The sequence below is a fragment of the Pongo pygmaeus genome, chromosome 6, assembly GCF_028885625.2.
Source record: "Pongo pygmaeus isolate AG05252 chromosome 6, NHGRI_mPonPyg2-v2.0_pri, whole genome shotgun sequence".
Classification (NCBI taxonomy): Eukaryota; Metazoa; Chordata; class Mammalia; order Primates; family Hominidae; genus Pongo; species Pongo pygmaeus.
In genome coordinates this window covers 91233117-91245564 of record NC_072379.2, presented here as the reverse complement: position 1 = coordinate 91245564, position 12448 = coordinate 91233117, and the positions used below count along the sequence as shown (strand labels likewise).

General features: G+C 38.8%; 1 protein-coding gene across 2 annotated transcripts in view; it reads left to right on the top strand.

Annotated features, from left to right (window-relative positions):
• The window catches only part of GRM3 (glutamate metabotropic receptor 3), a 226295-nt gene that overhangs the window by 198648 nt on the left and 15199 nt on the right, over positions 1–12448 (top strand). Inside the window, exon 4 of one of the 2 annotated variants that reach the window (XM_054496687.1) lies at positions 1656–2722. The exons of the other annotated variant lie outside the window; for it this stretch is intronic. Coding sequence (XP_054352662.1) covers positions 1656–2722 — 1067 coding nt within the window. The remainder of the gene's footprint in view (positions 1–1655; positions 2723–12448) is intronic. 2 annotated transcript variants of the gene reach the window in all.

Below are 12448 nucleotides of genomic sequence, written 5' to 3'. Positions count from 1 at the left end.
AGGGGCACCTATATCCTTTAGACAAGAGAGGGCTATTTTGTAAAATATAAAGTCCTCTTCTTACCAAGAGCCCAAGTAATTCATTGAAGGATTCTTTTACCCCATACAATAACTGGATCCAGTTTTTCCTAAACAGTGTTTCCTGGACAGTGTTTCCCTGTAAGCTAGAGCAGCCTGAGCCTCAGAGAAGGTGGAATGAAGCTCACGGGTGAGGCAACAAAGACAGCTAATACTCACAGGGTCAGACACTGCAGCGTCCTCTAAATTCCAATCTCTCTTTCCATAGTACGGAAGTAGCTGAGCACATTAGCTAAGCTACATTTTTACACCCTCTTTTAAGGTTGAGTGTGTCCCTGTGACTAATTTCTAATCAATGAAGTATGAATAGAAATATGTGCCATACCTTCTTTCTACTCTCTGCTTCTGCTGGGTGGATGCTGATGAAGAGGAGGGCCTAGGCAGGGGCACAGCTTCACTAAGCAGTGGCACAGCTTCAAGATGGAAGGAATCTGGGGTTTTGAATCACAATGTGAAAGACGGACACCCAGCAACCAAAATCTTAGACTGCTACATGAGGGAGAACTAAACAATTTGGGGTCTATTTACCAACAGAGGCAAGCCTACCATGAGTAATAGAGTTTCTCTATGTGTCACATAGGTATCAGCAACATTTGTCTTCTAATTCTAAGAAAAGAGTAAAGATCAGCAGTGAAATAGAAGCACACAGTAGTAGAACAGAGTACGTGGCATAGAAATGGGTGATCAGAGGGGTGGTTATGTTGGCAAGACAGACATGATGAGCCGCAGCTGGAAGAGAGGAAGCATGTATGCTCAGAGAGCTTCTGCTCTTAGGGACTTGCAGAATCCTGTAAGAAAGAGACAGGGTTGAGGGTGGCCCATTTGGCTGAGTGCTACTGACCCTGTTCACTTAGGAAATTTCAAAGTCTACTTACCTAGATTCTACATACAGCTAGGTTGTATGTATTTGTCTGAATATGAGCATGCTGTATATAGACACATGCATATATGTAGTCAGAATTAATGTCAATATTAAATTTAATATCCAAAATATTAAACTATTAGAGTTGAAGTATGATAGGTAGTTTAAATTTTTTTCTTTCTGAATCATCTGAACTATTGAAAAGACTCATATCATGCATCTGTAATGAAAAAAAGTTCTTCATTTTGAAGGAGAAAAATTCTTTCTGTTTTATATTTTCATGAAAATATTTAAGATGGGAAACATTTTATTGGCTGTACATAAATAAACATGTAATAAGAATGAGACACAATGTTTTGTCCAATTCTTATCATGAAGTCTTTCAAGAAGGGAATACATGCCCACCATAAAACATATGACTACATGTTTGTAAATCCCCCCGTTATATAATAAGCATTGTATTGTATTCATGATTATCACTGGTACTTGGCACCCTTTGATACTCAGTAATGGTAAGTGAATGAATGTATGAATGCATGAGCACTTTAGTAGCTTTTGAAGTGTAACTTTCAATGGCTACTACTGTTATTCCAAATAACAGCCTTGGAATCACCATTTCCTGTTATTTCAGTGTATGGCATAAAGTAATTGACTAATCACACATAAGACACCTAAACAAGTGTTCTTTTTTTTTCTTTCACTTTACATATCACAGCTCCATTCAACCCAAATAAAGATGCAGATAGCATAGTCAAGTTTGACACTTTTGGAGATGGAATGGGGCGATACAACGTGTTCAATTTCCAAAATGTAGGTGGAAAGTATTCCTACTTGAAAGTTGGTCACTGGGCGGAAACCTTATCGCTAGATGTCGACTCTATCCACTGGTCCCGGAACTCAGTCCCCACTTCCCAGTGCAGCGACCCCTGTGCCCCCAATGAAATGAAGAATATGCAACCAGGGGATGTCTGCTGCTGGATTTGCATCCCCTGTGAACCCTACGAATACCTGGCTGATGAGTTTACCTGTATGGATTGTGGGCCTGGACAGTGGCCCACTGCAGACCTAACTGGATGCTATGACCTTCCTGAGGACTACATCAGGTGGGAAGACGCCTGGGCCATTGGCCCAGTCACCATTGCCTGTCTGGGTTTTATGTGTACATGCATGGTTGTAACTGTTTTTATCAAGCACAACAACACACCCTTGGTCAAAGCATCGGGCCGAGAACTCTGCTACATCTTATTGTTTGGGGTTGGCCTGTCATACTGCATGACATTCTTCTTCATTGCCAAGCCATCACCAGTCATCTGTGCATTGCGCCGACTCGGGCTGGGGAGTTCCTTCGCTATCTGTTACTCAGCCCTGCTGACCAAGACAAACTGCATTGCCCGCATCTTCGATGGGGTCAAGAATGGCGCTCAGAGGCCAAAATTCATCAGCCCCAGTTCGCAGGTTTTCATCTGCCTGGGTCTGATCCTGGTGCAAATAGTGATGGTGTCTGTGTGGCTCATCCTGGAGGCCCCAGGCACCAGGAGGTATACCCTTGCAGAGAAGCGGGAAACAGTCATCCTAAAATGCAATGTCAAAGATTCCAGCATGTTGATCTCTCTTACCTACGATGTGATCCTGGTGATCTTATGCACTGTGTATGCCTTCAAAACGCGGAAGTGCCCAGAAAATTTCAACGAAGCTAAGTTCATAGGTTTTACCATGTACACCACGTGCATCATCTGGTTGGCCTTCCTCCCTATATTTTATGTGACATCAAGTGACTACAGAGTAAGTCTTTGATTGTTTCTTATTTTTCTTATTCTTTCTCCTGCCAGTGTTTCTTGTGTAGTATTTAAAATAGACTCCTTTTATTTCATCTCAACGAGTTGGGTAATTTCAAATGCCATGATGAGCCTGTATATTAAAATTAATTATGTATGTAGACAGCATTTAATTAGTACCTACCACATGCAGAGCACTGTGCTAGGCACAGAGGGGAACAGAAATATAAATTATATGGTCATTTACCCAATTTATAATCTAGTGGGAGATAAAATGTAATACACGTACACGTAATGTTAAACTTAAAAAGTGATTGACAATAGAATAAGACTTAAACTAAGAATCTAATTGTGAATCTATTTGAGAATACTTTAAATTAGATATAGGAGGACTTGGCTACCATGGATCAATCTGTAAATTAAAATACACTTGCAATATTAAGCCAGGATAAGTTTAAAGATAGAAACTTTCACTCGTGCTTCATTACTTCTCTAAAACAGATTAAAATACAATGTTAATTTGCTATGTCTTTTCTATAGCTTTAGCTATATATACTTTAACTAGTTAAAAATTTTACTGTACATATCCAGGTAACCTAATTAACAGATAATAGAGTATTAGTAATATACAGTTCAAATTTCTGGGCTCCCTTATAATTACCATCTCTTTTGAAAGAAACTTCATCATTCCATTATAATATTCCAAACTGTTAAAATGCTACACAAAATGTAGCATTTTATAATTCTGATTTCAGTATCTTACAATGAGTGAGTATAAGAATGTTTCTCTCTTCAGGTATTTGTTTTTTATTCTCTATGTTTCTTAAATTGTCAGAGATTAAAGTTTTCCAGAAGCATGATCGTTTACTTGCTGCACCATGATTTCACAAAATGAAGTGCCTCTATAGGTTGTAAAAATCCTCAAATCTGCTGATTACCAGCAATTCCTACATTGCCAAAATCTAGAAAATTGCAGCCCAAAAAGAAGACAGAGTAGATACAAAATTTCAGTTAGATAGGAAGAATAATTCGAGAGGTCTGTGGCATAACGTGGTGACTACATTGTATTCTTGAAAATCACTGAGGGTCAATTTTTAAGAGCTCTTAGCATAAAAAATGGTAAGTATGAGAAGTAATGCATATGTTAATTAGCTCTATTTACCCATTCCACAATGTATACATATTTTAAAACATCATGTTGTACATAAATGTATACAATTGTTCTTTGCCAATTAAAACAGATAAATAGTTTAAAAAAAAAGGCAAATCTGTTTAAAGCTTGGAATCAAGATGTTGGCAAAGTATATTGTATCTAGTCGCTGTAAATTATTCACAACTATGTAACTGAAACCTATGGGCTACATTAACAGATGAACAATAAAGATGAAGAAGGTAAGTTCAATGTTGTGGGGCAAGACTACCTATAGAAATTTTGGAAAATTTTAAAAAGAGGAAACATCGGAGCTGTATTGGCAAAGTCAAAGAGTGGAGTATATGAACTACAGGGGAGCTGGAGTGTTAGAATTTGAGGATTAACATGGAGAACTATAGTTAATGTATTGTAATGCCCCATCTCTGTCTTTTGTCTTTATATATACATCTAGTCCCATAGATCTGCAGGATTTTTTTTTTAAGTTTTTAGGAAGCCACTCTTAGCAGACATGATTTGGAGTACTGGAACTGCAAAATAGTTATAATACTAATTATTTTGTCCTGGACATATGATTTGAAACTCTTCATTCTCGAAAGAGCTGGTTAAAAAAATGACAGAGCAGAAAATACTACTGAGAATAAACATAAATAACATTATAAAAATTTAATTTTATTGAGTGAATTAGCATTTACTTCTAAGACACACAAAAAATGACTTCCTTCTTTACATGATAGCAATAGAGTAGAACAACTGACTGAATGGAATTAGCTGAAGACACCAGAGCTTTCACCACACAGGAGAAGTCATAAGACAAATGAAATGGGACAGAGGTTGTGGAATAGAGTTTTTTAAGGTCCGTGATAATTAAGGTATCCAGTGATGCTAAGATCATTTAAAGCCTCACAAATAATGCCAATCCTAAGTTTACAAAAGAAATGAGAAAGGTAGACTGAAGCCTCCAATGTAGTGGTTTTCAAATTTGGCTGCATATTGAATCAACTGGGTAGCATTTAAAAAATATTGATACCTGGGACACAGCCTCAGAGATTGGGATTTAATTGGCCTGGCCTGTGGCTTGGGCATCAGGATTTTTCAAAGCTTCACAGGTAACTCTGATTTGCAGCCAGGATTGAAAACCTCAGCTCTAATGAATCACATGCTCTTCTTGTCCCACCAATATGTCTAGTTTTGCGTGTACTGTTTTGAAATACTTGTCAAAGTTCGAAACTTGAGAAACTTTACATAAATATCCAGATTCTTGGTTTTTCTTAACAAAGTAAAAACGTGAGCCCAAATTCCTACACTCAACAATTAGCTGGACCTGAGTAGTGCTCACCCCTGAAGACGGACCACTCTTATTCCTGTTGCCCCTATCTCCCACTGATCTCTGAATTCTCACACCTGGTCCCTTTCGCTTATGAACTTTCATAGACCCTGTAAGCATTTGAACTTGGGACCCTTGCTCTAGAAATTCCAGAACAAGACTGAGATTTAAAATTTCCCAGAGGAAAATCATGTGGTTCAGACAGAATTAGCAGCAATAATTTAAGAGCAGCTGAAAAAATTTTGAGCATCAAACAGTCAACAAGGTTTATATCTCAGTACTTTGCCACCCATTGTGAGTTATAAATAAACATAAGGCACGATTTCAGTCTTCACAAAGTTTATATCTCAGCTAGAAGAAAGATATTAAACAAGAAAGAATTCAAGAATTATAAACACAGAAGAATAGTTTATAATTAAATTGATGATATAAATTCTAAATACCTGTGGGCTCCGTAGGAGTTATATGGGTAAGATCATGATCTTTCCAGGATTACTTCTTGAAGACGGGATTTTTACCCCATAACCTTGGCGGGCAAATGCAACTAAGGTATTTAGAGAATATAGGGAATATTCCGGAGACAAGACAGGAATGAACCAACCAGAAGGAAACCATATCAGTCTTACTCAGTTGAAAAATGGGCCAGGTGCAGGGCTGGTTCATTTAGATAATGTTTAAGGACTTTGAGATCTTGAGTTTGTTTTGTTTTGGTTATTTGCTTGGGCAAAAAAGTGACATGATGAAAGGCAAGAGGGAAAGAAACCTTCCTGATCAACTTACTCTGCTAGATGCTTTAAGTACATGAGCTCACTTATCTTCATTTTGATAAAATTTGGAAGTAAATTTTATTATCCATTAGAAAGATGAGTAAACAGAGGATAATGAACTTCCCAGGTGGCACAGTTAAGAAATAGTAGTTTTTCTGATTCAAATCCATGCCCTTCATACTGTACCACAGACGTATCCATAATATGAAGGATGGATTTGAAAGGGTACAGTCGAGATCAAGGAGGACTAATTGAAGCTCTTATAAGAATGCAATACAGAGCAAACAAGAAATTGAGTCAGAAAAAAAAAAAATCAAAGGATTTTTGAGAAACTATCCAAGTCATCTCCTGCTGTATTGCAACTAACCATTCTCAGACAGTTTAAGAATCAAACACTGAGTCATTGGGATCTAATACATAGCTTAAATTGTGTAAATAAAAATTCAGCCATGTTTGAGTGGAAAGTTATCCATAAAGGAACTCATTTATAGTAATTACTGAGTGTTTTGTTCATGTCTTCCAAAAAATATTTGAGGACTTATTATAGGCCTTGGAGATACTGTTATCAACATAGGCAAATCTCTCCTCTTTTGTAACTTACAGTCTAGTGGAGAATGAGGTGAAGATGGAGATGGAGCATAAATAATGAATGAATGAAAATGCAGGCTCATTCAGTAGTGAATGCTGTAATGAGATTTTTTAAAAATCGCCTTGAAAAGTGGGTTACTGCAGTTTATCTCAAATTTTAATATGCATGCAAATCACCTGGGGATCTTGTTAAAATAAAGATTCTGATTCAGTAAAAAAGGATGGGGACCAAGAATCTCGATATAAGCAAGCTCCCAGGAAATGGAGATGCTACTCGACTAAGGACCATACTTGGAGTGTCAAGACTCTAGGTTCTTTTGGGGATTGGAGCAGATGAAACAATTTACCTAGAGTAGGCAGAGTCTTGGGAATTCACTCTAGAATTTTGACAAGGTTCAAATACTTACAAAGAAATTCCTATTTTCCCATGTTGACTATTTTGAAGATTCAAAAATATATATCTCAAATTCTTTTTAAAAATTTGTGTCACCCCTACTTTGCTGGCATCTATTTCATAATATTCCACGGAAGAAAATATTCCACTGAAGGGAGGCAGCCAGACATTGGAATTCTATGTGCTATGCAGATGAAACAGCAAGTTCAAACACTCTTAAACAAAAATATCCTAGAAAAGAAAAGCATATGGCTACAGTTTAATTACTAAATGGAAGAGTGATTTGATATGAGAAATAGGCAGGAGAGTTAAATCATGTAGGATTTTATAAGCCATAGCAAAGAGTTTAGATTTTATTCTATATGGAAAGGAAAATCACTGAAAGATTTTTAAGCAGGGGAGTTTATGATCTCAAATTTTAGTAGAAAAAAATCAGGCTGCTGTAAAGACTCTATTACTACATGGCAAAAAGGCATAAATGAGGAGACTGGTTAGGAAGTTGAGGTGGGTACTGGGGTCAGAACCATCTCATAGTAGGATGTTAACAATGGAGATGATTAGAAGTAGAGGTAGAACCTGTCAAGAACTGTGAAAGATTTTTACCCTGTTGCAATCTACCAGGTTAGCCTGCCACAGTTTCAGGATTCTTGTGTCAGAAGACATGAGACTCCTGATTCAGAAACAAAGAACTTTATTACTCATAGCCATAGCAGTAGCCAGATTATCAAAACTTGTGTAGATTCCTTGAGTCCTGATTTCTTTTTTTTTTTCTTAGATGGAGTTTCGCTCGTCGCCCAGGCTAGAGGGCAATGGCGTGATCTTGGGTTCAGGCAACCTCTGCCTCCTGGATTCAAGCGATTCTCCTGCCTCAGTCTCCGAAATATCTGGGATTACAGGCACATGCCACCACACTGGGCTAATTTTTGTATTTTTAGTAGAGACAAGGTTTCACCATGTTGGCCAGGCTGGTCTCAAACTCCTGACCTCAGGTGATCTTCCCACCTCAGCCTCCCAAAGTGCTGGGATTACAGACGAGAGCCACCGCACCCAGCCACATCCTGATTTCTACAAGGCAATGCAGAGTGGGCTAGGACACCTGCATAAGCAGTACTCAAAAGAGGATCAGTGTTACTTACTTTCTTTTTGCCTTAGGATCAAATATACAACAGCATGGTGCTGTTATTGATCCTATCCTTATTTAAAATGTTGACATTGTGTTCATCATGGGCTTAGCATTTTTGGTTTTTTAAATATTGCATTATTGTCTTGATTAATGCATTTTTGATGCCTCCTTAAATTTGTGTCTCAGGCAAGTGCCTCACTTGCTTCACACCAGCCCCAGCCCTGCCTTTCCCCTAATAGGTTAGGATGGTGATTTTGGTGTCTGTCACCAACAAGGCATAAAATTTTGAGTTCCTCCCCTCTCTGAAGTTCCTCAGCATACTTAGTTTGGTGCGTATGGACTTCACCCACCCTTCAGGATGGGGAAATTTTAATCTAGCCTTAAGTAATATTTTCCTTAATCAGCTAAAATTAGGATGGGGGGAGGGGAGTAGAGCAGCACAGTGAGAGAGCAGCTCTTTGCCAATAAATAAGACACATTTGTTTTCAGTTTTAAGGACTCAGCAGCTACCTATGGCTCAACCATATGAGGTCCAATATTTTTGTGCACCTAAAAGACTAAATTATGAAACAAGAGCATCATTACTGTCACTATTCGCTTCAACTTTGATGACCCATTGACTAAGAAGCCAGAGCCTATAGCTTTCTGGCTGGAACTCATGGCTTGTGCACTTAACTAATTTGGCCTTGACTCACACAGCAAGTGTGTTTTGCTTCTTTTTGATACAAAATTAACAGAGCATTTGCTCTCTCATCATGATAATATCTCTTAGGGTCTTGCCTTCTTTTAACGTAAGGGTTGGGGAAGTTTTCCAGGGCTGTCGCTGATGGTAGGAATTTGTCTAGATTTCTTTGCCTCCCTTTCTCATTCTTTGTCAACACTGTAAACCAATCCAGGTGAGTAAGCACCCAAATACAAATCAGTGCCTCATCTATAGCTTCCCAGAAAGCTAAGTTCCACTGAAAAACAAACAAAACAAAACTCTGAATCCTTTGACTGTCATCTTGGAATAAATCTAAGTTTGGAATAAGAGACTACAGCTGGGGATTAATCCTTCAAGGGCCCAACTGTTGCCATTCTTCCTTAACAAGCATATGTGTCTTGTTGCCTCAACCTTCCAAGGAAACCAGTCAAAGTTCGAATGATTCACCTGGCTTCTACCTTCTCTGAAAGTCTCTCTCTCTCAATGCTCAGTGAAGGTACATGTCTCTGCAATTTTTGTGTAAAAGAGAGTGGAATTTTCTGCCTACTCAGGACAAATGTTAGTACTAGTTATTAGAATCAAGTGAATCTGAATCCAAATGGAGAGGAAATTCACCCCACTCTACCCTCCAGAGAAGAGTTAACAACAGCCAGGGCATCAGTCTAGCAGCTGTGTTTGAACCTACTTCCTGTTCCTCAACCTTCAACCACATCTCCAAATCCTTCTCCTTAACAGGAAATAAAGTGGAACACTATTTATTCCTGGTTAATCATACAATTTGGTCAACATGTTTGCTACTGATTCCCGTGGACTTCCTCAAATCCTGTTAATCAGCCCCTGAAACACTCATATTTTCTTTCTGAAAAAGCCATGTGTCTGTTGGCGTTTCTTCCTCATTGTCAAAACTGTCAAAGACTGTAGTGCCTGAGATTTTTCTATACTTACAAGGCAACAAGTTAGCCTACCACAGTTTTACTAATGCTAGCAAAAAGAACTTTATGACTCACAGCAATAGCAGTAGCCAGAGTGTCAGCATTTGCACAGGTTTCCTGAGTGCCACTTCTCACAGGGTTACACAAAGTAGTCCAGGTGGCCCCTGTACCATCAGTGGGTTACATCACAGGACAGGAACTCTGAGACCAGGGAACCTGAATCTTTTATAATGAATAGTATGCTGCCCTTTGTTCTAGAGGTAGGCACTGTATCTTCCAAAGCTCTTTTCTACACAAAATCCTTGAAAAGACATTCTGGAACAAAGGCAGTCAGAGCCTTGCTCACAAAATAACATGGGAAGCTCATGTAGAATAATTTCCCAACAGAATTTGCTGTTGGACTGGATGTGTAGGTGCAAGGGCAATGGTAAAATCAAGGATGGTCTTTGGCTTGCACACTGGGTGGCATTTGGTGCCACTTAAACAGTGACACTTGGGGAAAGGGACCAAATTTTGATTACATTATTATGATATGCCTATTTCATTACCAAAAGAATATGTCATGGTGGCAGTTGAATACTTAATTCTAGAAGCCCATAGTATAGGTCAAAACCAGTAATAATTGATTTGGACATCATCAATATTTAAGCCATGAAACTCAATGGGATGGTGAAGAAAAAGAGTCCACAACTAAGCTCTGGGGAACTCCAGCACTTAAAGTTCAAGTAGAATAGATAACTAAGACAAAGAACAACCACCGAGGGAAAGATGTGTCCAGGAATCCAAAAGGAAGGAAGTGATTAACTGTGTCAAGCATTGCTGCGAGTTCGACAAAGATGAAAACAGAGCATCGTGAGCTGGTAGTAGTCAAAGGGTCAGAACACAGAATTACAGATAAAAACAGACTTTTAATAGTGTGACTTACTGAAGGAACTGGATAACTGAAACTATGAAACTGATATTTGGGCTTTGTAATAAATAAAAGGTATTTCAATTTTATAACAGGTATACTGAATAAACATGGTGCACAAACTATGATAAAAATGCAACTTTAGTGCTCCTTCCGTTATCTCTTCAGTATTTAGCAAGGGTAATCATCCCCCACCTTGGGATGGAAATTCCTGTGCACGTATTCAAACACCAAATGTTCACTACATGTGAGGCTCCATTCTGGTACTGGGGATAGCACAATGAGAAAAAACGTTTGTGACCTTGGTAGGCCCATGAATTTATATGCTTTTATGTAACATAAGGTACTACCATCATTTTCAATTGAAAATTGTCTTTATTAAGAAATTAAAATATATAGTCCTATGTAATGATCAAAACTGTGTCTTCACACTCAATGTCATTTCCTCCTGAGGTCTGGCCTGTCTTAGGCTGAGAGCCTGCAGTAGTTGGCATCTTCCTTGGTGCTTATGTTCCCCAATCCACCAGTTGCTACTTCCCTCTCAGGGCTGATTAAAGAGTAATAAGGAAGCAGTAGGACAGTTCTTTGTGGCTAGATGACTTTATGATCTCTAAGTCCACACATGGAAAGATATATCCTTCAGATGCCTGGAAGATGACTAGAAGGCATTTTCATTTTTCATGTGATCTTTAGAAATTACCCTCTGGCCTTTTCCCCTGCAGGACCTTGAGTGAGTTGGCTGGCAGTTCTCTGTTGTGATTTGTCTCTGGTGGCTCCATGTCCATTCTCAGGGCATCCAGCTATCCTACCCCAAGCCTCTTTCTGTGAAGGTCTCCAGGCCAAGACATAGGCCCAAGACCATGCATAATGGCTTTTGTGTGGCCCGTCTTGTCCATGCATACCATTCACATAGCCTTTGCTTTGACAAATTCTCAGAACAAAGGACTACGTCAAGACAGTAGCAAGTTTTATGCAATGCCAATAGGGCAACTAGCCTTTTCCTCACCTTCTAAATTTCCAAGGCAGGAATCAGGTCCCAATTCAGGGCATCCTCTTCCTGCAGAAACACCTGACTTTTTGGAAATGGCCACACTGAAGCACTCCTTGCTAGGCTTTCAGCGAGGAGACAAAAATCACAGTACAGCTTTGCCCAAGATCCCCTCCTCCTAAAAGCCTCTCCTTACCTCTCCTTGTAATGTCTTAAAGTGTGTGAGTGGTTTCAAGAGTTATAGAAATACTTTTAGAAAAGGTTTCCTGGTGGGGATTTGTCTCCCCCTCCCATGATCTCTGATATCCTTCACACTGGCTTCCGAGTCACAGGCAGGAACTGAGGCAGGAAGAGGACAATGCTAACATCATATTATATATATACGTACAAAACAAATTGTCCCAGATTTATGAAGGCTTTTGCATCACAGAATCAGATAGCAGCTTGTTTTCTGAGAATCTGACAAGAAAGGAGCCTGCAATTAGGGGCCCCAAGGTGGAGAGCACTGGACTAGTTAAGAGAGACAAGAACTTTAAAATGATGAGGATAGATTATGCCTTCAGGATTCAAAGTAAGCAAGGTCTAAAGAATTATGCCACAGGGCAGACTGAATTTTTTTAAAAAATCAAAAGTAAAATGAAGCATTCTAAAATTATGTGGCTTCTCCAGTTATGTGTTTCAGTCTTCAGCTTTCCTTGATTAGAGAGGAAGGTCAGAGACGTTACAGATATGTTTTATAGATGCCTAAAAGTCATTTAGGGCATTTGAAATTATGCTACTTTATAATAGCATGTGCCTAAGGGGAAAGGAAAAAAATCTAAAGTTACTCTGGGATGAGAATGAGAAGACAT